General features: G+C 40.0%; 1 protein-coding gene across 3 annotated transcripts in view; it reads right to left on the bottom strand.

The window, feature by feature from the left end:
• WIF1 (Wnt inhibitory factor 1) overlaps positions 1–27794 on the bottom strand; it is a 91434-nt gene that overhangs the window by 29596 nt on the left and 34044 nt on the right. For all 3 annotated transcript variants that reach the window (XR_015163844.1, XM_086400207.1, XM_086400208.1), the window contains exon 3: positions 5326–5434. Coding sequence is in view for 2 of the 3 variants with exons in the window: in XM_086400207.1 (XP_086256333.1) it covers positions 5326–5434 (109 nt within the window). In the remaining variant the exon portion in view is untranslated. The remainder of the gene's footprint in view (positions 1–5325; positions 5435–27794) is intronic.

Genomic DNA, 27794 nt, shown 5'->3' with positions numbered 1-27794 from the left:
GGAAACCATAGACAAAATGAAAGGGCAACCTATGGACTAGGAGACAATATTCACAAATGATGTGACTGACAAGAGGTTCATCTCCAAAATATGCAAAAGGTTCATACAGCTCAATATCAAAAAAACGAACAACCCAATCAGAAAATAGGCAGAAGATCCAAACAGATATTTCTCCAAAGAAGAGATACAAACAGCCAACAGGCACATGAAAAGATGCTCAGCATCACTAATTATTAGAGAAACACAAATCAAAACTATACCACCTCACATTGGTCAGAATGGTCATCATTAAAAAGTCTACAAATAATGAATGCGATCCATCACAAATGAAAAGATAGTTTTGACCACACAGGATTTTAAACCTCCTCAAAAAAAAAAAAAAATATAAATGATAAGTTGAAAAAAACTACAAATACTTTACAGTGATGCCGGGAGCCAGCGTGAGGAACTCCGCCTGTGGCAAAGGTCATGAGGAAGGAGGCTCGGCATACGCAAAGGTGGGATTGAGCCTCAGGAGTCCCCCTGGCAATTCTCGAGCATCTACCCCCAAAACCAGAGTCTGCCTACTTTACTGCTTTGTGCTCTCACCTACACCTCTGACTTTATGGGGAACTGTCCCCCACCACCTCTCTCTCTCTGAAAAAGAGTTAACTTACAGCTCCAGTTAATAAAGTTCCTGGACGTGACAAGAGTGTTTTAGTTCACAAACTCCTTTGGAAGTTCTCTAGCCTGCCTGAACAGGTTCTTCCGGCCACATGTGATTGTTCACAGCCTCCCAACCGTGAGAGGCACGAGATGTTCTAAACTTTCTAAATACAGATTCCTTTGAGCAGTTAGAAGATTATTAGTATAGTATAGTGGGTTGATTAGAAATTATATTGGTGAAGGGTTTTCATTTATTGGGCCAATGTCTGCTGCTAAGTTTCCATATCCCTTACCTACTGTGTCCCTGGGAGTGTATTGATTAATATAGTTGGTGTATAGGAATGTAAGTAGTAGCTTTAATGTTTGTGACCTTGGACCCTTGAGTTAATTCTTTTCTTGTTATAGCCCACCACATTTTTGCCCTATAGGAATGCAACTTTATCTAATGCTTTCAGAGGGTGGCGCCTGACTTTAGAATAATCACCTTTAGAGAAAAATAAGTTTTCTGAAGAAAGGGTCATAAAATGTTAACAGGCCTCCTGGCCAGAAGATGATGTAAATCACCTAAACTTTTGCATATGATAAGTTTGTAGGAAGAAAGCCTGGCTTCGATAAGGATCAAAGACTGCTGACCTTGCATGACTCTACCCCTCCCCCCATTATCCTCTATGCACAACTTAAGGTATAAAAACTACTATGGAAAATAAAGTGCGGGCCTTGCTCACCGAAGCTTGGTCTCCCCATGTTGTTCTTTCTCTCACCTTCTGGCTGAATTCACATCTGGAGCATGGAGGCTCGCCAAGCCTACTAATTTTGCCTGGGCTTCTAAGATCTGACCGGGGAGGCCTTAGTGTCTCCTCTACTTCGGGAGAATGGGAGGACGCCTGCAAACTCCTTGTCTTGGAGTTTTATTGATTTTCCGCGTAAACCAAGTTATTCAGCCTCTTTTCTCCACTGAATTTTTTCACTGAGCTATCCCTATTTAACCACTCTTTATATCTCTAATTAACACTTAATTAAGCTATTGTCTCCTGATCACCGACGTCGTCTCCCCTTCGAATTCCCTGGATCTACCGGAGCTGGACCCCGGCACAGTGAGCTTTGCAAATTAATGAAAAGAACCACAAAAAATGAGCACAATGTACAGACATTTTACATTGTCTAATACAAGAAAATAGTCTCCTACCTCAATAGGCACTTAAAAAATCAAATTAAAAGAACATTGAGAAACCACTTTTCACTTTTTAAGCCAGCTAAACAGCTAACATGATTAATAACCCATGTTGATGAGACTGCAATAAGTCAGGCTGTCTGCCACACTGGTAGCCAGGGTACCAATGGGTGCAATCTTTGCAGAAAGTAATTTGGGATTTTGGCAATTTGTTCCAAGAGCCTTATAAAAAGTTCAAGTTCATATCTTTTGACACGATAATTTTACCTCTAAGAAACTATTTTAACAAAATAATGAGAACTCACTGTTTGAAGATGACATGATCCTCTATATAGAACACCCTAAAGACTCCACCAGAAAATTACTAGAATTAATCAATGAATATAGTAAAGTTGCAGGATATAAAATCAACACACAGAAATCCCTTGCATTCCTATACACTAATAATGAGAAAACAGAAAGAGAAATTAAGGAAACAATTCCATTCACCATTGCAACGGAAAGAATAAAATACTTAGGAATATATCTACCTAAAGAAACTAAAGACCTATATATAGAAAACTATAAAACACTGGTGAAAGAAATCAAAGAGGACACTAATAGATGGAGAAATATACCATGTTCATGGATTGGAAGAATCAATATAGTGAAAATGAGTATACTACCCAAAGCAATTTATAGATTCAATGCAATCCCTATCAAGCTACCAAACGTATTCTTCACAGAGCTAGAACAAATAATTTCACAATTTGTATGGAAATACAAAAAACCTCGAATAGCCAAAGCGATCTTGAGAAAGAAGAATGGAACTGGAGGAATCAACCTTCCTGACTTCAGGCTCTACTACAAAGCCACAGTCATCAAGACAGTATGGTACTGGCACAAAGACAGAAATATAGATCAATGGAACAAAATAGAAAGCCCAGAGATAAATCCATGCACATATGGACACCTTATCTTTGATAAAGGAGGCAAGAATATACAATGGATTAAAGACAATCTCTTTAACAAGTGGTGCTGGGAAAACTGGTCAACCACTTGTAAAAGAATGAAACTAGAGCACTTTCTAACACCATACACAAAAATAAACTCAAAATGGATTAAAGATCTAAACCTAAGACCAGAAACTATAAAACTCCTAGAGGAGAACATAGGCAAAACACTCTCCAACATACATCACAGCAGGATCCTCTATGACCCACCTCCCAGAATATTGGAAATAAAAGCAAAAATAAACAAGTGGGACCTAATTAAACTTAAAAGCTTCTGCACAACAAAGGAAACTATAAGCAAGGTGAAAAGACAGCCTTCAGAATGGGAGAAAATAATAGCAAATGAAGCAACAGACAAACAACTAATCTCAAAAATCTACAAGCAACTCCTACAGCTCAATTCCAGAAAAATAAATGACCCAATCAAAAAATGGGCCAAAGAACTAAATAGACATTTTTCCAAAGAAGACATACAGATGGCTAACAAACACATGAAAAGATGCTCAACATCACTCATTATCAGAGAAATGCAAATCAAAACCACTATGAGGTACCATTTCACACCAGTCAGAATGGCTGCGATCCAAAAGTCTACAAATAATAAATGCTGGAGAGGGTGTGGAGAAAAGGGAACTCTCTTACACTGTTGGTGGGAATGCAAACTAGTACAGCCACTATGGAGAACAGTGTGGAGATTCCTTAAAAAACTGGAAATAGAACTGCCTTACGATCCAGCAATCCCACTGCTGGGCATACACACTGAGGAAACCAGAAGGGAAAGAGACACGTGTACCCCAGTGTTCATCGCAGCACTGTTTATAACAGCCAGGACATGGAAGGCAACCTAGATGCCCATCAACAGATGAATGGATAAGAAAGCTGTGGTACATATACACAATGGAGTATTACTCAGCCATTAAAAAGAATACATTTGAATCAGTTCTAATGAGGTGGATGAAACTGGAGCCTATTATACAGAGTGAAGTAAGCCAGAAAGAAAAACAGCAATACAGTATATTAATGCATATATATGGAATTTAGAAAGATGGTAACGATAACCCTGTATACGAGACAGCAAGAGAGACACTGATGTATAGAACAGTCTTTTGGACTCTGTGGGAGAGGGAGAGGGTGGGATGATTTGGGAGAATGGCATTGAAATATGTATAATATCATATATGAAACGAGTCGCCAGTCCAGGTTCGATGCAGGATACTGGATGCTTGGGGCTGGTGCACTGGGACAACCCAGAGGGATGGTATGGGGAGGGAGGAGGGAGGAGGGTTCAGGATGGGGAACACATGTATACCTGTGGCAGATTCATTTTGATATATGGCAAAACCAATACAATATCATAAAGTTAAATAAAATAAAATTAAAAAATATATTTTTTTCAAAAAAAAAATAATGCGATGAACTTTAAGATTCTGCTACACACATTAATCCAACAAGTGTTTTTTGAATGCCCATTCTGTGCAGGGCCTTATATTGACAGTCGTGGTGTATTGACCATCTATTACTTTAAAAAAGAATGGTTACTGTGATATTTTTAGTATGCAAACCCTAAAAACAATCTACATAACATACAATAAGGGAACATAAATTATGGTATGTTCATAAAATAGAATATTATAAGCACATTAAGAACTTTCGGAAAAATCTGCAATGACATGGGAAAATGCTTATGGTAAAATGTTAAAAGCCAGAAAAACATCATGTAAAAACAATATATAATATTACTACAATTATGTAAAAAAAAATAGACTCAAGGCAGAAGGAAATATTGGAACATGTTAACATAAGAGATCTCTGTATTTTTCTAAAAGTCATAAAACCTGGGCTCTAGTTTCAGCTCTGCCACTTACTACTAATATATGACTTTGGGAAAGTCAGTTAAACCTCACAAGCCTCGATTTTCTAATTTTTAAAATGGAGATGTAATTCAAGCCTTGACTCTCTCCCAGAACATGAATTAGATAATGTAAGAATTGGTGCTTTGTGAGCTGAAAAGTTCTAAATACCTAACTGCATACTATACTTTCTAAGCAAAGAAGGATGATTAGGTCTGAAAGACTGAACCCTTTTCTCCCACTTTTGCATTTCTCTTCTCTACTTCGAATTCCTATTTAATACAATGTTCATTTAGGGGAAATTTTTCTTGATTTATCCCATTCCCTCTCAATCACTTAGTTTGTATCTTTGCCACACTTATATGCATTACATTAATTAGCACTTGTTGGCCAAGTATATTTCATACAGTGACTTTCTTTTTTTAATCTGGAATCATTTATGAACTGAATTTTTAGGAAATTCTAAAACTTCCATTTCTTCACGCCTATCCTAATCTTTTGTCCAAAGGAAATTGGGACATAACAACTGATTTGCCCTAAAATCAATAGCTGTCTTCAAGAAAACATCCTGTAATCTCTCTGATGGATGACATTTGGATCTAAAATAGTATTCCCACCACTATTATATTTTAAGCATAAACCTTTCTCTGAGGCAAAGACCACCCACCTGATGCCTTGTGAGGCACTGTTCCCAGAAGAGGGACATTGACAGTTGGGTCTGCCATGATGCCTTTATCCAAGGAGCGCAAGGACAGGAATTCATAGAAGTATTCTGCCTACAACAAAAGGCATTGACAATCAGTACCATGGAAACCACAGAGAGTGGGAAGGCACTTCTCAATTCATCATCCCTCTGATGGAATACTGACATTTTTCACCATCGGAATTCTGGAACACACGACACCTATAATATTGTATAGGCGTAACTCTCTCTTCTGGGTTTTAGAACTCTAGAATTAGACTGCTTGGAGAGAAGTGATTCTTCCAAAACATTAATAACACATATCCAAGATATTTACAAGGTAGCCTTTTAGCTTAAAAGGATTGAGAAAAATGCTCTGAAGGAAATAGTTGATGTCAAAACAATCTTCAACTAGCCCTTATAAAATCCATCTGTTTCTTGGGTCATTCTTTAATTCTTTTCAAATGTGAAGTGACTTTTTTGATCAGAATTTGGAAAGACATAATAAATAAGTGATAACAAAAGCAAAAACCTAAGTGCAAAAGAAGATATGAAAGTCCAAAATTTAATGATCTTGGTGTTAACATTTATTTTTCAGTATCATTTCCTTTGGAAGGTTTATATAATCTTGGTGTTAACATTTATTTTTCAGTATCATTTCCTTTGGAAGGTTTATATAACATCTCAATTTAATTATGGAGAGAAAAAGTCTAAAAATGTAAAAACCACCTCTGCAATATGACAATAAGCCATAAAACTTTACATTGTAAACATTTTCACTTTCCCACTGAATCTAGTTGAGAAGTTGATTCTTGTTACTTGAATGGCCACAAACTACTGATAGTAGTAATGTATAATCTCACTGTAGAGCTTTGATGCTTAACTGATTCTCATCTGGGTTATTAAAGGGACTTGTAATGGAAACAATGTGTTCTTGCTTAGGAATAAAGAACAATCAATAAATCATACAGATACCAAAATAAAAGTTAGGCAGACTAAGTGGTTCTGCAGTTATCTGCAGAGATATCCAGAATTTGGATTGGTTAATTAAGCTGATTACATAAACATGGGCTAGGAAGAGGTTTTAAAAATACAGCCTTTCTTACATGCAGTATAAAAAATTTACATGCATTATAAAATTTATTTTCCAACATGGAAGATATAAGAGATACATGGTAGACTGATACACCTTTCTGCTTTAAGTCACAATATCAATGTATTAGGCATTAAGAACTTCATGAGTAAAATAATGTAAAAGGTTAATCTTAGAAGGTAATCTGTAGGGATACTGTCACACCTGTCTCAAGCTGAAAAGCGCTTCAAGGTTTTACCAGGTCAAAAAGAGCACCTTCATTAACCAAAATTCCACTGCAACTGTTTCTTTGACTTGTGGCAATGGTTCCATAAGACCACTGTGAAGGGTTTCCTGGGTGGGTAAAAATGTTGTGTGAATTAATTTTACTAAATTCATTCATTAGGAGGGCCTTGAGGATAAAGAGTCATCAAGAGTTAATTCCTACCCTGTTTAAGGGAAGGCAGAGAATTGCAAGAAGTCTGATGAAAGGAGTATCATCAGGAAAGGTCATTCAATTGAATGAATCCCTTTGAAAGCAAGAACATTAATTATGTCCCTTCAAGAAAACCAATGATTATTAAAAGTGAGCTACATCTTAGATGGCATTTCATGAATTCAAGTGTTTTAAATGACTTCTACAAGCTGTACTTCCCTCTACACTTTACTAGATAATATTTATCATTTCACATTTTGTTCTAAAACATATCTTGGTTGGCATTATAAAGGATTTGGTGCTGTATGCCTTTATAGTTAGTAACTTTTGGTTATTTATATTACCAAATACAGTAATAATAACTAGCAACAATAAAACATCACTCACGAATGGCATACTACAAGCCAAGACTTACTCGAAATATTTGTATTTGTAGTACATTTAACATTGGAAAAGGGTTGAGTGAACAGAGTGCAAATATGTTGAAAATAAAACAATTCAGTTTTATTGAAAATAAAACAGTTTGAAGCTATATTGCTTCAAATACCGCAAGTTATCATTTGTTGCTCCATAATTATACCTTTGAGCTTTATCACATTATACACTAAATCTATGTTTATGTGGATGATATATTTTAAAATTGCATTTATAAAAACAAATGTAATTTCAGCAAGTTTTAAAAATTATTTTTTGGGTTAATAAGAAAAAGGATGAAAGATGAGAGATGAAGATTAAAGAGAATGACTGCATAGGATTGATGATAACTGATTTTTTGCCTTTTCTCTCTCTCCCAAATTTTCTACATATGGTTCCATGCCTTTCATAGTGAAATAAATACACTAATTTAACAACAGACATAAATCATATACCCTGCTTTCAGTTCTGTGTGGCTGATGATAATCACCAGCTTTACTTGTATAAATCTCTGATCATAGACGAAATATTCTTCTTAGGCTTCTATTTAGCATGGCTGTGCTCAGGTAACAATGTATTCAAATCTCTTGCTCTTCTTCCTGAAACTGTGCTTCAAGAAAACAACACTCAGTATCTAAGCAGCTTCTAAATGTCTCTTTCAGAAGCTTTTGATGATGTTCACCCAATGTGGGACAGAAAGAATTTCACCCAGTCCAAAAACGTAACTTCCTAGAGCCTTTGGGTCTCCTGTTATTATCGTTTCATAACAAACAAACAAACAAAACCTTTGCCAGTTTCTTTTTAATTTTTTTTAAAAATTATCATTTGGCATGCTTCAAGTCTTAGTTATGGCATGTGGGGTCTTCGTTGTATCCTGCAGGATCTTTCCCCGTGGCCTGTGGTCTCTCTTGTTGTGACGGGCAGGCTCAGTAGTCGCAGCACGTGGGATCTAGAACATACAGGCTCTGTAGTTGTGGCACACAGGCTTAGTTGCCCTGTGGTGTGTGGGATTTTAGTTCCCTGACCAGGGATTGAACCCGAGACCCCTGTATTGCAAGGCAGACTGTTAACCACTGGACTGCCAGGAAAGTCCCTCCTGTTGCTGTTTTTCAGTATGATCATGTAAGGTGGGTTGGGAAGCATGAATGTGCTATATTCAGTCCCAGAGAGTTTATAATTTGCGTTGGCATGACCTCACTGCAGGATGTAGCTGGGTTTAATGAACTCATCTGGCCAACCAATACTCTGATCTTATCAATCACAAATTTCACAGTAGGGTGACCCTTTGATTTCTCTGAGAATCAGTAAACATCATGGCTTTTCTGCTACAATCCTAAGACTGTATCACAAAGCAGGAACTGGTTAAAATGGCTTCTTCTTTGGATTTTATCAGCAAAAGACAGTTGCCAGAGAAACCCATTTTTATTTGTTTGGCTTTCTTTTTAGAGATATTGATGCTCTAATCTCTAAAATAAACAATTTTCTTCATATATGGTATATTTGTTTTTAAAAGAAGTTTATGTCCACTGCCTTCTTAAAAACTCTAAGTTGAAAATCACTTAGAAATTGACCAATTCTTTGATAGTGAAACAGACTTCTTTCAAAGTTTCACTGTCATTATAAAGCAATCTATCCAAACCACCAATACCATATAAATGTTTTTACAAATAAATCATCATCACCATGAAGTAGAGATGAAATAAATTCCTCATTTAAATTAAGGGCTTAAACACTCCCCTCAAAGTCATAGAGAATGGTTGATGAAATAAGTGATAGATTTATTAATGTTATAACTCCTAGATAGGACTTTCTGCTTTTACTTTATTTATAATATAATAACTATTCTTAGTCCCAAACTCTCTCCTGGAAAAACTTATTTGGGGGGCAAATAAAACCTAAATTCTATGCCAAAGGGAACAGAGAGCTAGCTTTAAAGTTTGGGAACAAGTCTTACAAATTTCAGATTTATTACTAAGATAAAAGGAGCCCAGAGTATGAACTGTAATAGGGAGGTAGCATGCTGGAGAGCATAAAACCTCTATTAGGAAAAAGTACATTTTGTTACACTCAGTGACACTAGTGGAAACTCAGGTAGAGGTAACCAGGGTGCTTATTTAGGAATCACATGAAAAGATTGCCTTGTACTCAAACAAAGAATGGGTCTATTCAGAAGAATAATTCACTTCTAAATTAAGTTGCTGAGAAATCTTGCTGGCCTGGTTTGCCACACAGTAAATTTTCTTTTCATACAGAAGTATAAAAGACACCCAAATATTATCAAGGAAGGAGTGCTGGAGCCCATTTAACTTGCTTCCAAGCAACTTGGCTGAATATTCAGGTTGTTCCTTCCAGAAGAGATGAAGACATCATTTAAAATACAAATGGGACAACTCAGAAGGCCTTCACTCTGGCACTCTTTTTTGAGTAGACATAGAGAAAGGAAGCAGAGAATTGCATTAACCATTGGAGGGAATGGAGAGAATCCAGTATTTCTTTTTTACCTTTGAAGTTCTGAGTTTATGGTGTACACTTAATCTAATAAGCACAATAATTGCAGGAACCTCTGAGTTAAGAATCAAAGGTTCTTCATAAAACCATGGTTCTCAAACCCCTTTCAACTTCACGTATTATGATGTTGGCCTAAGCATTCACGGGAAAATACTAAAACAGTAAAGACATCGTATCTGCCCCCCCTAAAATTTTAAGTAATTCAAAAATATAGAATATAGTGCTGTAAAGTTTGCAATTTTACAAATAATTTTTGCTAAGTGTTTACTATACTCCAGTCACCGTTCATTTAATTCTCACAAAAACCTACTACTATTATAGCATTCAAGTATGTTCCGATTAGCCAGGCCCTGAGCGTGAGAATTACTAAAGGAATATAAAATAGCTCCTATACAGTATGTGAAAGGCAAGAAGAAATCTACTAAAATAAGAAAGGAAAATAGTTCAATGTTGAAGTTCCAAACAAAACGAATAAGCATGCCTAATGCTTCAAATAATCTGACGCCTGAATGTCTAGACCCCAAAATTGCCAGATCTCGCATTCTTCCTCAGCATTCTTCTTGTCACCTCTCTGCAAAATTTCATCCTTCAAATTCACAACTCGTTGTCCCTGGATTCTGTGACAGTCTGCTGATTCTTCTCCCACATCTTGCTTTTCCTGCATTTCCTTATTAAGGCTCCTGTCAGCTCAAAATCTCGGAAAAATCATTAGGACCCAAGCCTCAGCTCTTCAATCTTTATATTCTGCCATAAAACTCCTGCACTTTCAAGACTGAACTTTTTCCTCCTGAGCAACGAGCTGCGCGGTGTGAATAGTTCACAGCACCTCATGGCCGTGCTTGTGCTCACAGAGCCTCATTCATCACCTGCCCAAAACAGCTTCCCCACCTGATTTCTTAATTTCTGTTGACAGAATTATTATTTTTTCATGACAAAGGTACTGAACCTCAGAGTTGTCATTTCTTGCCTCTTCTGATAGCCAGACACCAAAATCTTATCGTTTGTCTCTCCATAATCTCTTTTGAGCCTGTCTCTCCCATTCCCATTGCTTCCGTCTTAACTCAGACTTTATTTCCTCAAGGTGGCATTACTATAAAATTTCTGAAATATCCTCCCTCCCTTCCTCTTTAATGCCATAACAAAAACTAATATATCTAACTGAAACATCACTTTTTTTTAACATCACTTTTTTATTAAAGTCGGAGAAGGCAATGGCACCCCACTCCAGTACTCTTGCCTGGAAAATCCCATGGATGGAGGAGCCTGGTAGGCTGCAGTGCATGGGGTCGCGAAGAGTCGGACACAACTGAGCAACTTCCCTTTCCCTTTTATTAAAGTATAATTTACAATATTGTGTTGTCTTCAGGTGTATCATATAGTGATTCAGTATTTTTGAAGATTATATTCCATAATAGGCTATTACAAGATAGTGGGTATAATTATCAGTGCTATCCAGTATATCTTTGTTGCTCATCTATTTTATATAGATTTATATTTCTTAATTCTATACTCCTAATTTTTTCTTGGGGATGGTCTTGATCCCTGTCTCCTGTACAATGTCACGAACCTCCATCCATAGTTCATCAGGCATTCTATCAGATCTAGTCCCTTAAATCTATTTCTCACTTCCACCGTATAATCATAAGGGATTTGATTGAGATCATACCTGAATTATCTAGTGGTATTCCCCACTTTCTTCAATTTAAGTCTGAATTTTGGCAATAAGGAGTTCATGATCTGACTATGCCAAAGCCTTTGACTGTGTGGATCACAATAAATTGTGGAAAATTCTGAAAGAGATGGGAATACCAGACCACCTGACCTGCCTCTTGAGAAACCTATATGCAGGTCAGGAAGGAACAGTTAGAACTGGACATGGAACAACAGAGTGGTTCCAAATAGGAAAAGGAGTTCATCAAGGCTGTATATTGTCACCCTGCTTATTTAACTTACATGCAGAGTACATCATGAGAAATGCTGGTCTGGAGGAAGCACAAGCTGGAATCAGGATTGCCAGGAGAAATATCAATAACCTCACATATGCAGATGACACCACCCTTTATGGCAGAAAGTGAAGAGGAACTAAAGAGCCTCTTGATGAAAGTGAAAGAGGAGAGTGAAAAAGTTGGCTTAAAACTCAACATTCAGAAAACTAAGATCATGGCATCTGGTCCCATCACTTCATGGCAAATAGATGTGGAAACAGTGGCTGACTTTATTTTTTGGGGCTCCAAAATCACTGCAGATGGTGACTGCAGCCATGAAATTAAAAGACGCTTACTCCTTGGAAGGAAAGTTATGACCAACCTAGACAGCATATTAAAAAGCAGAGACATTACTTTGCCAACAAAGGTCCGTCTAGTCAAGGCTATGGTTTTTCCAGTGGTCATATATAGATATGAGAGTTGGACTGTGAAGAAAGCTGAGCACAGAAGAATTGATGCTTTTGAACTGTGGTGTTGGAGAAGACTCTTGAGAGTCCCCTGGACTGTAAGGAGATCCAACCAGTCCATCCTAAAGGAAATCAGTCCTGGGTGTTCATTGGAAGGATTGATGCTGAAGCTCAAACTCCAATACTTTGGCCACCTGATGCAAAGAGCTGACTCATTTGAAAAGACCCTGATGTTGGGAAAGATTGCAGGCAGGAGGAGAAGGGGATGACAGAGGATGAGATGGCTGGATGGCATCACCGACTCAGTGGACATGAATTTGGGTAAACTCCGGGAGTTGGTGATGGACAGGGAGGCCTGGAGTGCTGCGGTTCATGGGGTTACAGGGAGTCAGACACAACTGAGCGACTGAACTGAACTGAAACTCCTAATTTGCCTTTCCCTAATCCCCTCTGCCTTTTAGTAATCACAAGTTTGTTTTCTCTATCTGTGAGTCTGTTTCGGTTTTGGACATAAATTTTCCCTGATGGCTCAGATGGTAAAGAATCCACATACAATACAGGAAACCTGAATTTGATCCCTGGGTTGGGAAGATCCTCTGGAGAAGGGAATGGCAACCCACCCCAGTATTCTTGCCTGGAGAATTCTATGGACAGAGGAGGCGAGGGCTACAGTCCATGAGGTCACAAAGAGTTAGACATGACTGAGTGATTAACACTTACTTGTATTATTTTTTCAGATTCCACATATAAGTGGTATCATATAGCATTTTTCTTTTCTTCTCACTTCACTAAGCATAACATTCTCTAGATCCATCCATGTTGCTGCAGATGGCAGTAGCTCTTTCTTTTTTATGGTGGAGTAATATTCCATTGTGTTAGTTGCTCAGTTGTGTCTGACTCTTTGTGACCCCCATGAACTGTAGCCTGCCAGGCTCCTCTGTCTGTGGAATTCTCCAGGCAAGAATACTGAGGTGGGTCAGCCATTGCCTTCTTCAGGGGATCTTCTCGACCCAGGGATCAAACCCAGGGATCAAACCCAGGTCTCCTGCATTGCAGGCAGATTCTTTACCATCTGAGCCACCAAGGAAGCCCTGGATTTAGAAAAGGCAGAGGAACCAGAGATCAAGTTGTCAATATCTGTTGGATCTTAGAAAAAGCAAGGGAATTCCAGAAAAATATCTGCTTCATTGACTATACTAAAGCCTTTGACTATGTGGATCACAACAAACTGTGGAATACTCTTCCACTGGGAATACCAGACCACCTTACCTGTCTTCTGTGAAACCTGTATGCAAGTCAAGAAGCAACAGTTAGAACTGGACATGGAACAATGGACTGTTTCAAAATTGGGAAAGGAGTACATCAAGGCTGTATATTGTCATCCTGCTTATTTAACTTCTATACAGAGTACATCGTGTGAAATGCCAGGCTGGAGAAATCACAAGTTAGTATCAAAATTGCCAGAAGAAATACCAACAACCTCAGATATGCAGATGATACCACTCTAATGGCAGAAAGTGAAGAGGAACTAAAAAGCTGTTGTTGAACGTGAAAGAGGAGAGTGAAAACCTGGCTTAAAACTCAACATCAAAAAACAAAGATTATGGAATCTGGTCCCATCACTTCACAGTAAATAGATAGGGAAAAATGGAAACAGTGACAGACTTTATTTTCTTGGGCTCCAAAATCACTGTGGACAGAGACAGCAGCCAGGAAATTAAAATATGCTTGCTCCTTGGAAGAAAAGCTAAGACAAACCTAGAGAGTGTATTAAAAAGCAGAGACATCATTTTGCCAACAAAGGTCTGTATAGTCAAAGCTACAGTTTTACCAGTAGTCTTGTACAGATGTGAGGGTCAGACCATAAGGAAGGCTGAGCACTAAAGAAGTGATGCTTTCAAACCGTGCTGCTGGAGAAGACTCTTGATAGCAAGAGTCCCTTGGATAGCAAGGAGATCAAACCAGTCAATCCTAAAGGAAATCAATCCTGAATATTCATTGGAAGGACTGATGCTGAAGCTAAAGTTCCAATACTTTGGCCTCCTTATGAGAAGAGCAGATTCACTGGTAAGGAGCTTGATGCTGGGAAAGATTGAGGGCAGGCGGAGAAGGGGGTGACAGAGGACGAGAGGGTGGGATGGCATCACCGAGTCAATGGACATGCTGCTGCTGCTGCTGCTAAGTCGCTTCAGTCGTGTCCGACCCTGTGCGACCCCATAGACAGCAGCCCACCAGGCTCCTCTGTCCCTGGGATTCTCCAGGCAAGAATACTGGAGTGGGTTGCCATTTCCTTCTCCAGTGTATGAGAGTGAAAAGTAAAAGTGAAGTTGCTCAGTCGTGTCTGACTCTTCGCGACCCCATGGACTGTAGCCTACCAGGCTCCTCTGTCCATGGGATTTTCTAGGCAAGAGTACTGGAGTGGGGTGCCATTGCCTTCTCCAGTCAATGGACATGAGTTTGGACAAACTCTGGGAAATGGTGAAGGACAGGGAATCCTGCTGTGCTGCAGTCCATGGGGTCACAAAGAGTCAGATGTGACTGAGCGACTGAATGACAACAGTATTCCGTTGTATGTATGTACCACATCTTTATTTACTCCTCTGCTGGACATCTAGGTTACTTTCATGTCCTGGCTATTGTAAACAGTGCTGCTATGAACACAGGGGTGCATGTATCTTTTTGACCTAGTATCACTTTTGTCACATCACCATTCCCGTTTCTCCTTATCACCAGGATAAGGCCTTTAGCCTGTTTGAATGCTCTCCAAAATTTGGCTCCATGTTTCTCTTATTTTTTAATATTCCTCAACAGGGACATGCTGCTGGAGCTCAACTGGCCTACTTTGAACATACCAGAGCCATGCCTGTATTCCAGTGTTTTCACTTACACTGACTCGTGTGTGTGTGTGTGTGTGTGTGTGCGCTAAGTTGCTTCAGTCGTGTCTGACTCTTTGCAAGTCAGACTGTAGCCCACCAGGCTCCTCTAACTGTAGGACTTCCAGGCAAGAACACTGGAGTGGTTGCCATGCTCTTCTCCAGAGGATCTTCCTGACCCAGGGATCAAGCCTGCGTCTCCTGCAGCTCCTGCACTGCAGGTGGATTCTTTACTGCTGAGCCACTGGGAAGCCCATACTGACCTGTGATAGGACTTAAACCAATTTGGCCCTTAAACATGTACCACCATATATTATTAAGAAATTTTTCACATGGGTATATTATGTATTCTCATGTACATCTTGGATTCTTTGTGTTAAGAATGGGATTACATTTTTTTTCCGGCACTCTACTGGAGATTCACTCAGCCTTTAAATATTTGCTGCATGAATGAATGACCTACCAGGAAGCATTCAGATGTGTAAGCCCAGTGCATCCAGAACACTCTGTTGTGGTGAAGTGGCATTAGCCTCTGATTCTACTGACAAGCAGCAGCTTCTCTGTTTTGGCAATTGGTAAATTACTTTTACGGGTCAGAAGAGTCTCTTTTATTTTGCTGTCTGGCCAGTCACCCCAGCATACATAGAGAATAGTGAAGGTTTTGGAAGAAAAGATCAAACAAACATTGACATTTGATAGCCAGCCAGTCTGGGCATAGTTTGTAACTGTTTCATGCTTGTTTAGGGACAAAACCTTGGCAATCAGGCTCCCAGAAAGAATACAAGCAAATAATATAAACAAGGTCTAGTTCTAAAACATGACTTTATCCAGTGCTCTTCTGGTTCATATTTTCTACTTGGGTCTCTCCTATAAGTTACATATGTATAATGATAAAGACAAGTAATTTGTATAAGTTTTAAAGTTAATTAAATTTGTGAAATTCACTCAGTTGTGTCCGACTCTTTGCGACCCCATGGACTATACAGGCCATGGAATTCTCCAGGCCAGAATCCTGGAGTGGGTAGCCTATCCCTTGGCCAGTGAATCTTCCTGACCCAGGAATTGAACCAGGGTCTCATGCATTGCAGGCAGATTCTTTATCAATTGAGCTACCAAATTTGTAAAGTTGTATAAATGTACATAAACTATGTGTTCTGTAAATTACAATATGCAATTGCAATGTCACTAAAATATCAACAATGACTTTTTTCCTGCTTTCTTTTGAAGGCCCTAAGAGGAATTTGCTTCAAAAACAAAAAGAAAAAGCACCTTCTCATGCAGGGTAGTTATTTCCTCATGTCGCTGGCTTGGATGAAATTGACACTGAGATTAACAAGGCTTAAAGAGAGAATTTCAATTTGCCTAGTTCTTCTATTCTAGTAATCATTTTTTATACACCCTAGACTAGACCACAGTCAGTGGACCGGTTGAGGGAGTGAAGTTATTGGAATATAATGGTAATACTAAAAGTTAAAGTCCAAGTAAACACACCCGGGACCACAAGAGTTTTGTAAACTAAAACTGGCAGGAGATCACACGGTTTGGCTTCACATGCATCTGAAATATCTAAGACATTTTCCATTTTTTCCTCCTAGGGTTTGGAACTATCCTTGCTCATGCAAACCAAAAACAGACCTGGTTATCCGACAAATCCCTGGCTAGTCACTCTCTTTTAAGAGTCCTAAAGATAGGAAAGCAATGCAATAGAGAATTAAATTGCTATTTTGTATTAGATAAAACCAAAAGTTAGGATTGTTTATTTTTTTTAATGTATTTTATGTGGGAGAGTTAAAGAGTTGACTCATTGGAGAAGACTCTGATGCTGGGAGGGATTGGGGGCAGGAGGAGAAGGGGACGACAGAGGGGACAGATGGCATCACTGACTCGATGGACGTGAGTCTGAGTGAACTCCGGGAGTTGGTGATGGACAGGGAGGCCTGGCGTGCTGCGATTCATGGGGGTGTGCTGCGATTCATGGGGTCGCAAAGAGTCGGACACGACTGAGCGACTGAACTGAACTGAACAAGGAAGTAGAAAAGCAAAGCATTAGACAATAAAAAAGGTTTTCTTAAGTTCTTTTGAAGACTGAAAAAATGGATATCAGCGTAAAGACCATGTCCAGCTTCCCTGGTGGCTCAGTCAGTAGAAAGAATATGCCTGCAATGCAGGAGACCTAGGTTCGATCCCTGGGTCGGGAATATTCCCTGGAGAAGAAAATGGCATCCCACTCCAGCATTCTTGCCTGGGAAATCCCACAGTCAGAGAAGCCTCCCAGGCTATGGTCCATGGGGTTGCAAGAGTTGGACACAATTTAGTGATTAAACCACCACCACTAGCACAGTAGACTATGTAGGCTCTAAAGAAAATCCTGTTCAGCACACATTCATCAGACTCCCAAAATTTTCCTTGGAAAGAGCAATGGAGGTGAGGTAAGAAATAGATGGGTCCCCAGACTGAACAGCTGGTCTTTGTCAAGTGAAATAAAATTGAAGATTTGTTCTTATTCAGACACTCGAAGGACAAAGCTAATGGCAGAAGCTGAGCTCTGCTAAAGAGATAAGATGACCTTTCCTGAGGTCAAGGAAAACTTCCCTGTCTTGCACATGTGCAGGAAGGCTCCTTGGGGGTTAAAAAAGGAGGGGTCACCACCCATAATAAGTGTGGACATACTCCAACAGGCCTCTGCAGGGGGACCATCTTAGCAAAAGGTTGCACACGTGTATTGAGCAGGGTCTATGAATCAGTCAGGTGTAAGGAAAAAATCTAATTGGCCAAAAGTAAACAAAGACCCAGAAGTACTATCCTATATACATGATTTAAATCACTTCTTTACCGTGTCCCTTTTTAGAGAGGATGCCCATATGCTTTCTCTCTGGGTCTGCATCTCTGCCTAGCTTCTGACGTAGCTGTGCTTCTCATTCAGGATGCCCACACTCCTCTCTGGGTGTGTATTTCTGCCTTGCTTCTGTCTTAAACAAACTGCTTCTGTGCTCTCACATGTTACACTGTCTCTGATGACAAACTCTGTGCCTGTTTTTACAGTTTTTGCCTCTATGAAACATTCTTGCTTTCAAAGGAGGTAAGAGCCAGGGAAACTTTGCCTCTAGCCCCTCGTGGCCTAGCAGCTAGGATTCCTGGTTTGTATCTAGGTTTCAACTCCTGGGCACTAAGATCCCACTTTAGGACTGTTCACTGCTGTCTTTCTGAGATCACAGGCAGCAGTGGGGCCTCTGACCTCGAGGCTTCTGGGACAAGTACCTCCTTCTTAGAATAATCTTGCCCTGATTCAAACATTTGCAAAGTTATGGATCACTGCCAACCTAAAAATTAGGCCCTAAGAAGGAGGATTGTTTGGGGCAATATTGAGTGGGGTAAGGTAAGGAACATCATTCCAAGAGGTGCAGATGGCACTTTGGAGACTAGGGACAGTCTATAAGTATGGGGGGGGAAACCATGTGGAGGAACTCAGGAGCACAGCTACAATTTCTCCCAAGTACTAAGACAGAAAAGTTATTGGAGACCATGGGAGGGCTAATAAAGCAGTCTGAATGGTCTTAGAGGAGATGGGAGAGGGAGGGTTCAGTTCTAACAAAGAAAAAGGAATACTTTTTCTATTTTTCCCTCCACATCTCAGGATTTATATTTGAATATATTTTTGTTAAAGCTTCAGAAGCATCACTGGGTATTCATGCATTGGCTAGGGTGGGGGAGAATGTACTAAGAGTTATTTCTTTAATAATTATTTAAAAACTGAGCAATCACACTTAGACCTCATTTATTCTTCATCAGCATCTCGTCTCCTTGTTCTCTCCTTCACACAATTCACATGGCAGTGTATTTCAGCACATCACATTTTGGGGGGACATAATGACACTTACAAAATGTACCAATAAATTTGGGTAGTACATATACATATACTTCCCTGGTGGCTCAGACAGTAAAGCGTCTGTCTACAATGCGGGAGACCTGAGTTCGATCCCTGGGTCTGGAAGTTCCCTGGAGAAGGAAAAGGCAACTCACTCCAGTACTCTTGCCTAGAAAATCCCATGGACAGAGGAGCCTGGTGGCCATGGGGTCGCAAAGAGTCGGACACGACTGAGCGACTTCACTTTCACTTATACATAGCAAAGTCAATATTGTGTTTCTTCCAGAGTTCTTTATAATATATAGTTATCTCTAGAGGTATACACAGAGAAGGCGATGACACCCCACTCCAGTACTGTTGCCTGGAAAATCCCATGGGCGGAGGAGCCTGGTGGGCTGCAGTCCATGGGGTTGCGAAGAGTTGGACACGACTAAGTGACTTCACTTTCACTTTTCACTTTCATGCATTGGAGAAGGAAATGGCAACCCACTCCAGTGTTCTTGCCTGGAGAATCCCAGGGACAGGGGAGCCTGGTGGGCTGCCGTCTATGGGGTCACACAGAGTCGGACACGACTGAAGAGACTTAGCAGCAGCAGCAGAGGTATACATATTTCATTCTATTGATAAAAAGCGCTAAAATTTTTAATGGGCTTAGAAATATTGGGAGATATTGTCAATGATGGCTTATCCCATATTTAATATCAGGTCTTATTTTTCTTAGTTTCAGCTTCAGGTAATTTTCTTCAATTATTTAATATATTTTTCTTGAATCCACATGGACAGTATTAACTTCTTTGATAAAAATCATAAAAACCAGACTTTCCCCCTTAACTTTATGTTTTAAAAAAGATGCATCAAACTACCTTGGTAACGGCTGTGAGATAGGCCTTAATTTGACTGCTTTATTCATATAATTTCAATTTCATATACTAGAATACTATGTGACAAGATATCTTCCAATGCCCAGTTGTTCTGTTCCTACCTAAGAGCCAAACAGAAAAAAAAAAAAATATGTAACCTCATAATTAGATTCACAGAGGCCAAAATTTACAGAACTAGTTGAGTAATCAGTTCAGTTCAGTTCAGTCGCTCAGTCGTGTCTGACTTTTTCTGACCCCATGGACTGCAGCACGCCAGGCCTCCCTGTCCATCACCAACTCCCAGAGCTTGCTCAAATTCATGTCCATCAAGTTGGTGATGCCATCTAACCATCTCATCCTCTGTCTTCCCCTTCTTTACCTGCCTTCAATCTTTCCCAGCATCAGGGTCTTTTCCAGTGAGTCAGTTCTTCACATCAGGTGGCCAAACTATTGGAGTTTCAGCTTTAGCATCAGTCCTTCCAATGAATATTCAGGACTGATTGCCTTTAGGATGGACTGGTTGGATCTCCTAGGAGTCCAAGGGGCTCTCAAGAGTCTTCTCCAACACCATAGTTCCAAAGTATCAATTCTTCGGTGCTCAGCTTTCTTTATAGTCCAACTCTCACATCCATACATGACCATTGGAAAAACTATAGCCTTGACTAGACGGACCTTTGTTGGCAAAGTAATGTCTCTGCTTTTTAATATGCTGTCTAGGTTGGTCATAGCTTTTCTTCCAAGGAGCAAGCATCTTTTAATTTCATGGCTATAGTCACCATCTGCAGTGATTTTGGAGCCCCCCAAAATAAAGTTTGTCACTGTTTCCATTGTTTCCCCATCTATTTGCCATGAAATGATGGGACCAGATGCCATAATCTAAGTTTTCTGAGTGTTGAGTTTTTTGTTTTTTTTTTTTTGAATGTTGAGTTTTAAGCCAACTTTTTCACTCTCCTCTTTCACTTTTATCAAAAGGCTCTTTAGTTCTTTTTCACTTTCTGCCGTAAGAATGGTGTTACCTGCATATCTGAGGTTATTGATATTTCTCCTGGCAATCTTGATTCTGGCTTGTACTTAATCCAGCCCAGCATTTCCCATGATGTACTCTGCATATAAGTGAAATAAACAGGGTGACAATATACAGCCTTGATGTACTCCTTTCCTGATTTGGAACCAGTCTGTTGTTCCATGTCTGGTTCTAACTGTTGCTTCTTGACCTGCATACAGATTTCTCAGGAGGTGGTCTGATATTCCCATCTCTTTAAGAATTTTCCAGTTTATTGTGATCCACACAGTCAAAGGCTTTGGCATAGTCAATAAAGCAAAAGTAGATGTTTTTCTGGAACCTTCTTGCTTTTTCGACGATCCAACGGATGTTGGCAATTTGATCTTTGGTTCCTCTGCCTTTTCTAAATCCAGCTTGAACATCTGGAAGTTCACAGTTCATGTACTGTTGAAGCCTGGCTTGGAGAATTTTGAACATTACTTTGCTAGTATGTGAGATGAGTGCAATTGTGTGGTAGTTTGAGCATTCTTTGGCATTGCCTTTCTTTGGGATTGGAATGAAAACTGACCTTTTCCAGTCCTGTGGCCACTACTGAGTTTTCCAAATTTGCTGGCATCTTGAGTGAAGCACGTTCACAGCATCATCTTTTAGGATTTGAAATAGCTCAACTGGAATTCTATCACCTCCACTAGCTTTGTTCATAGTGATGATTCCTAAGGCCCACTTGACTTCGCACTCCAGAATGTCTGACTCTAGCTCAGTGACCACACCATCATGGTTATCTGTGTCATTAAGATCTTTTTTACATAGTTCTTCTGTGTAGTGTTGCCACCTCTTCTTAATATCTTCAGCTTCTGTTAGGTCCCTACCATTTCTGTCCTTTATTGAGCCCATCTTTGCATGAAATGTTCCCTTGGTATCTCTAATTTTCTTGAAGAGATCACTAGTCTTTCCCATTCTATTGTTTTCCTGTATTTCTTTGCATTGTTCACTTAAGAAAGCTTTCTTATCTCTCCTTGCCATTCTTTGGAACTCTGCATTCAGATGGGTATATCTTTCCTTTTCTCCCTTGCCTTTTGCGTCTCTTCTTTTCACTATTTGTAAGGCCTCTTCAGAAAACCATTTTGCCTTTTTGTATTTCTTTTTCTTAGGGATGGTCTTGATCACTGCCTCCTGTACAATGTCAGAAACCTCCATCCATAGCTCTTCAGGCACTCTGTCTATCAGATCTAGTCCCTTTAATCTATTTGTCACTTCCATTGTATAATCGTAAGGGATTTGATTTAGGTCATACCTGAATGGTCAGTGGTTTTCCCTACTTTCTTCAATATAAGTTTGCATTTGGCAATACAGAGTTCATGATCTGAGCCATATAATCTGAGTCAGTTCCTGGTCTTATTTTTGCTGAAAGATAAGACACTGAAAGATGAACTCCCTAGGTCGGTAGTGCCCAATATGCTCCTGGAGAAGAGTGGAGAAATAACTCCAGAAAGAATGAAGAGATGGAGCCAAAGCAAAAAAAAAAAAAAAAAAAAAACATGATGTTGTAAAGAACAATACTGCATAGGAACCTAGAATGTTAGGTCCATGAATCAAGGTAAATTGGAGGTGACCAAACAGGAGATGGCAAGAGTGAACATCGACATTTTAGGAATCAGTGAACTAAAATGGACTGGAATGGGTGAATTTAACTCAGATGACCTTTATATCTACCACTGTGGGCAAGAATCCCTTAGAAGAAATGGCATAGCCCTCAAGAGAGTCCAAAATGCAGTATTTGGATACAATCTCAAAAATGACAGAACGGTCTCTGTTCGTCTCCAAGGCAAACCATTCAATGTCACAGTAATCCAAGTCTGTGCCCTGACCAGTAATGCTGAAGAAGCTGAAGTTGAACGGTTCTATGAAGACCTACAAGACCTTCTAGAACTAACACCCAAAAAAGATGTCCTTTTCATTATAGGGTACTGGAATGCAAAAGTAGAAAGTTAAGAACTACCTGGAGTAACAGGCAAGTTTGACCTTGGAGTACAAAATGAAGCAGGGCAAAGGCTAATAGAGTTTTGCCAAGAGAACACACTGGTCATAGCAAATACCCTCTTCCAACAGCACAAGAGAAGACTCTACACATGCATATCACCAGATGGTCAATACTGAAATCAGACTGATTACATTATTTGCAGCCAAACCTGGAGAAGCTCTATATAGTCGAGTAACAGTCACCACTATAAATGTTTTTTATACTTCAGGAAAAACCATTGCCTAGAACATGTAACACAATTAGCCTTTCTAATTTTCTAGGCTCCTCTGGATATTTGCTATTTTAAATTGTTACTCATACATACACCAATCATCCCTCTTCAAGAAACAGAATCAAAGGAATTTCCTGGAGAATACTGATGCTGACAATCCATAGTCTGAGGACTGGCTCAATCTATGTGGCCAACTCCAGTAGTATCCAAGGACCCCTGAGCAATTCTTTTAAACATCTCTTCTTCTACACACAACAATTCCATAGACTCCTCGAAGTCCTCTGCCCATTCCTACTGTCTTCACTCAACTGATGACAATATCTTATCCACAAGACTGTTAGACAGGAATACTCTCCACTTTCCTCCATCCATCTACAAACAGGCACACCCACATTCCATCTTGCTTCCTTCCCACATCCTGAGTCTGGCAGCATCGATAATGTCATCTTCTCTCATTTATATTAATGTAATGAAAAGGTTAAAAACCCAACCCTGTCTCTACCAGGCTATCTTTCTTCCTTCCTGTCATTATGATGCTGCCAGAGGAGGCTATACTCATGGGCTTGGTTTTCTTGCCCATCAGTCTTCTGCTCACTACAATATGGCTTTTGCCCTCATTACTAACAACATGCTTTCTTAAAAGATCACTGATGACTTCCAAATTGTTAAATCCATTGAGAGCTGGACCTTGCTCCTTGGAAGAAAAGCTATGACAAACCTAGGCAGCATATTAAAAAGCAGAGACATCACTTTGCTGATAAAGGTCTGTATAGTCAGAGCTATGGCTTTTCTAGTAATCATGTACAGATGTGAGAGTTGGACCATAAAGAAGGCTGAGCACTGAAGAATTGATGCTTTTGAACTGCGGTCCTGAGAAGACTCTTGATGGTCCCTTGAACAGCAAGGAGATCGAACCAGTCAAACCTAAAGGAAATCAACCCTGAATATTCACTGGAAGGACTGATGCTGAAGCTTCAATACTTTGGCTACTTGATGTGAAGAGCCGACTTATTGGAAAACAACCTGATGCTGGGAAAGACTGAGTGCAGGAGAAGCGGGTGATAGAGGATAACATGGTTGCATGGCATCCAAATCAATGATATAAGTTTGCACAAACTCTGGGAGATAGGGAAGGACAGGGAAGCCTGGCATGGTGCAGTCTATGGGGTCACAAAGAGTCCAACAACAATTAGTGACTGAACAAACAAAAATATTCTCTTAAATGTTTTTTATTACAATCAATTTCTCTTTCTCTCTTTCTCTCTCTTTTTTTTTTTTTTGACCTATACATTACAACACTTTCTCTTCTCTCTCTCTTTCTCTGATGTCTTTCACTATGACCTTCACATACTTCTCCTTTTATAACTGCACCTGACAAAGGGTTCAGATGTGGGCCCAGACACCATTAGAGAATCCATAGCTTTTGTGTTTCCATAAATATGACTGTTTTTCTGGGGAGAGTAGACCCTAGCTTTTATCACATTCTTAAAGGAGTCCATGACTCAAAAAAAGGGTTAAGAATCACTGCCTTCAAGGTGAATGTTTCCAGGATACAACTTCTGGGCTCCTCTTCCTGCTTTTGCTCTCTTCTTGGGGTATCTTATCTGTTTCTCTGTCTTCAACTTACACCTATGTTTCTGTGATCTCCACATTTTTATCTCCAGTTTTTACCCTTCTTCTGAGTTCTAGATTCATATCAACAACTATCTACAAGACAGCTCCCCTTGGACTTAACATGTTTGAACCAAACTCATTATCTTCCCAAAGAACCTCTTCACTTTTATTTCTTAAGATAGCAACCAGTCCATAACCAATTGTCCAACCTATAAATGTGTTAGTCTTTATAAAGTATTCTTTCACCAATCACCTCCACAAATCCTCATTGATTTTTCAGATCTATCCCTTTCTTTTCCTTCCCACTGTTACTACCAAAATTCAGACACTTCTCACCCATGCTGCTGTAATTGTCCCTGACCTCTCAATTAATGACTCCCAGATTTATCCCCTCCAATCCACATTATCATCCAGTTTTTTCCTCTTTCATGCCAGCTGGACCACATCACTGTTCCCACTTAAAACTCTTAATGATTTCTGATGACAAGGCGGAGTTCAGTTACAGCTTTACATCAGGCTCTGCCCACAAGCTCTTCTCTCATGTCTTCCCTCACAAGGCTTTGATCCAGTGACAGCAAGTTTTGAGTCCATTAAGCTGCCATGCTTTCACACAAACCCTGCTCCCTTCTCTATGTTTGAAATGTTTACCACCTGCCTTGTTGGATATGACTGAGCGACTGAGCATGCACACTTTTGTCTACCAAGCAAACTTTGACTTAACCTTCCAGACTCAGGTAAAATGTCACCTCTTTGGTAAAACTTTTCCATTCCAGATGAATCTTTCCTGTACTTTCCCTTATCTTTACTATTGTATTTATACTAACAATCTATTTACTTGACTTCCCACTCTCCTCTGTGGCAAGAACTTTGTCTATTGTCTATTTTTATTTGAATCCCCAGTGACTAATATTATGTTGGCCAAAAAGTTCATCTGGAGTTTTTCAAAACATCTTACAGAAAAACCCAAATGAACCTTTTGGCCAACTCAATATATATTTTTGTGGCTCAAAAACTATTCTTATTTGAATCCCCAGTGACTAATATATTTTTGTGGCTCAAAAGCTTAGGTCCAATTAGTTATATCCTTAAAAAAAATAGGTAAATCATGTCTTACTATGTCTAGTCCAAGTCATGAAATTTCTGATTTTAAAGGAAACAGAAGCCCCAGTATACTTGTGAAGCTTTGACTGAGAGAGGTAGACGGGGATTCCAATCACAACTTAGCAGGAAAGGGTGACAGTGAGGCCACCAGCTACACTGGTTCTGAGCCTACTCTCCATGGAGACAGCTTCTGCTGCTGCTAAGTCGCTTCAGTCGTGTCTCACTCTGTGTGACCTCATAGACGGCAGCCCACCAGGCTCCCCCGTCCCTGGGATTCTCCAGGCAAGAACACTGGAGTGGGTTGCCATTTCCTTCTCCAGTGCATGAAAGTGAAAAGTGAAAGTGAAGTTGCTCAGTCGTGTCTGACCCTCAGTGACCCCATGGACTGCAGCCTACCAGGCCCCTCCGTCCATGGGATTTTCCAGGCAAGAGTATTGGAGTGGGGTGCCATTGCCTTCTCCAATGGAGATGGCTAGCAGTCCAAATAATATCATCCAGAGGCAGGCGTGAATTTGGGCTACAGTCAGACCAACTTGGGAGAAGGCAATGGCACCCCACTCCAGTACTCTTGCTTGGAAAATCCCATGGACGGAGGAGCCTGGTAGGCTGCAGTCCATGGGGTCGCCAAGAGTCGGACGCGACTGAGTGACTTGACTTTCACTTTTCACTTTCATGCACTGGAGAAGGAAATGGCAACCCACTCCAGTGTTCTTGCCTGGAGAATCCCAGGAATGGGGGAGCCTGGTTGGCTGCCGTCTATGGTGTCGCACAGAATCGGACGTGAGAAGCGACTTAGCAGCCGCCGCAGCAGCAGACCAACTTGGCTTGAATTCTCATCCCAGTGCTTACTAGCTGGCCTTGGGCAAAGTCTTAGCCTCTTATTCTTTCAACCCGTATTCCTGAGTGTGCCAGGCACCGGGCATTGTGTATGCCTCCAGTGCCGAGGTACAAAACCAGTATTTGTCCTTATGGAGTTTGCAGGCTAGAAGGGAGTTGATGAAATAATTAAGACTGTGATAAAGTACTTCAGAGTAGAAGTGTGTAGTGCTTTGAGAATATGTAATTTGACTTAGCTGGGCTTCCCAGGTGGCACTAGTGGTAAAGAAGGCATGGCAACCCACTCCAGTATTCTCGCCTGGAGAATCCCATGGAAGAAGAGCCTGGCAGGCTGCAGTCCAGAGGGTTGCACAGAGTGGGACACGACTGAAGAGACTTAGCACGTACACACAGGGGCTCAAGAAAGGCTTGCCTGACTTCTGCCGCATAAGTGGAAGTTAAACAGCTGAAAGAGGGAACAGCGCTTTCGGCAGTGGAAAGGCCAGGTGAGGAAGCTCTGACAGAACTTTGGCAAGCATGAGGAACCGGAGGGAGGGCCAGCCCCTGCTTCACAGCAGTTGCAAGGATTAAAATAAGTACCATGTGTAAAGTAGGTAGCCAATGTTGGCACATAGTAAGCATTCAACAAATATTAAGATTATGCAAGTCCCTTATTGACGGGGTGTGGCAGCAAAAGTTTCTAAACAGTGGGAGAACCCACAGGTAGAAAGAAGCAGTCTGGAGGTTTCTGGATGGTTGGGGTGGGAGGAATGAAATCAAACCATCCTGAAGGACATCAGCCATGAGCTGAGGTGACAGAAGAGTTCAAAAGGGAAGCAGTGGCTGAGAAAATAGTCTAAAAACTTTTCCCTTTTTTTGCTTTTTGCAGACATGCATTTACAGTCCATGTTATCATACATGGCAAAATTGCAATTACCTTATTTCTTTAGCTTAAAAACAAGTTAGAAATGCTTATCAAAGTATTAATTTAGATATGGTTAAAATAGGATGTTTTATATTTTATGTGATGTTTACCACAATAAAATTTTTTTAACTTTTTTCCTACAAATTATAGTATATCTGTAAAATGGAATATTATGTTTCTATTTAACACACTAAGGTATAGCTACAAAAAATATTAATTTAGAAGACAGAAGAGCAAGTGAAACTACACCACAAAGATGTAATCTACAAAATCTAGGTTATGGGAACCTCTATAGGCCAAAAACCTAGTCTCCTCAACAAAGA

Source organism: Bos grunniens, chromosome 5 (assembly GCF_055505025.1).
Source record: "Bos grunniens cultivar Pamir isolate PY7600 chromosome 5, Bosgru_T2T1.0, whole genome shotgun sequence".
NCBI lineage: Eukaryota > Metazoa > Chordata > Mammalia > Artiodactyla > Bovidae > Bos > Bos grunniens.
This window is presented reverse-complemented; position numbering and strand designations above follow the sequence as displayed.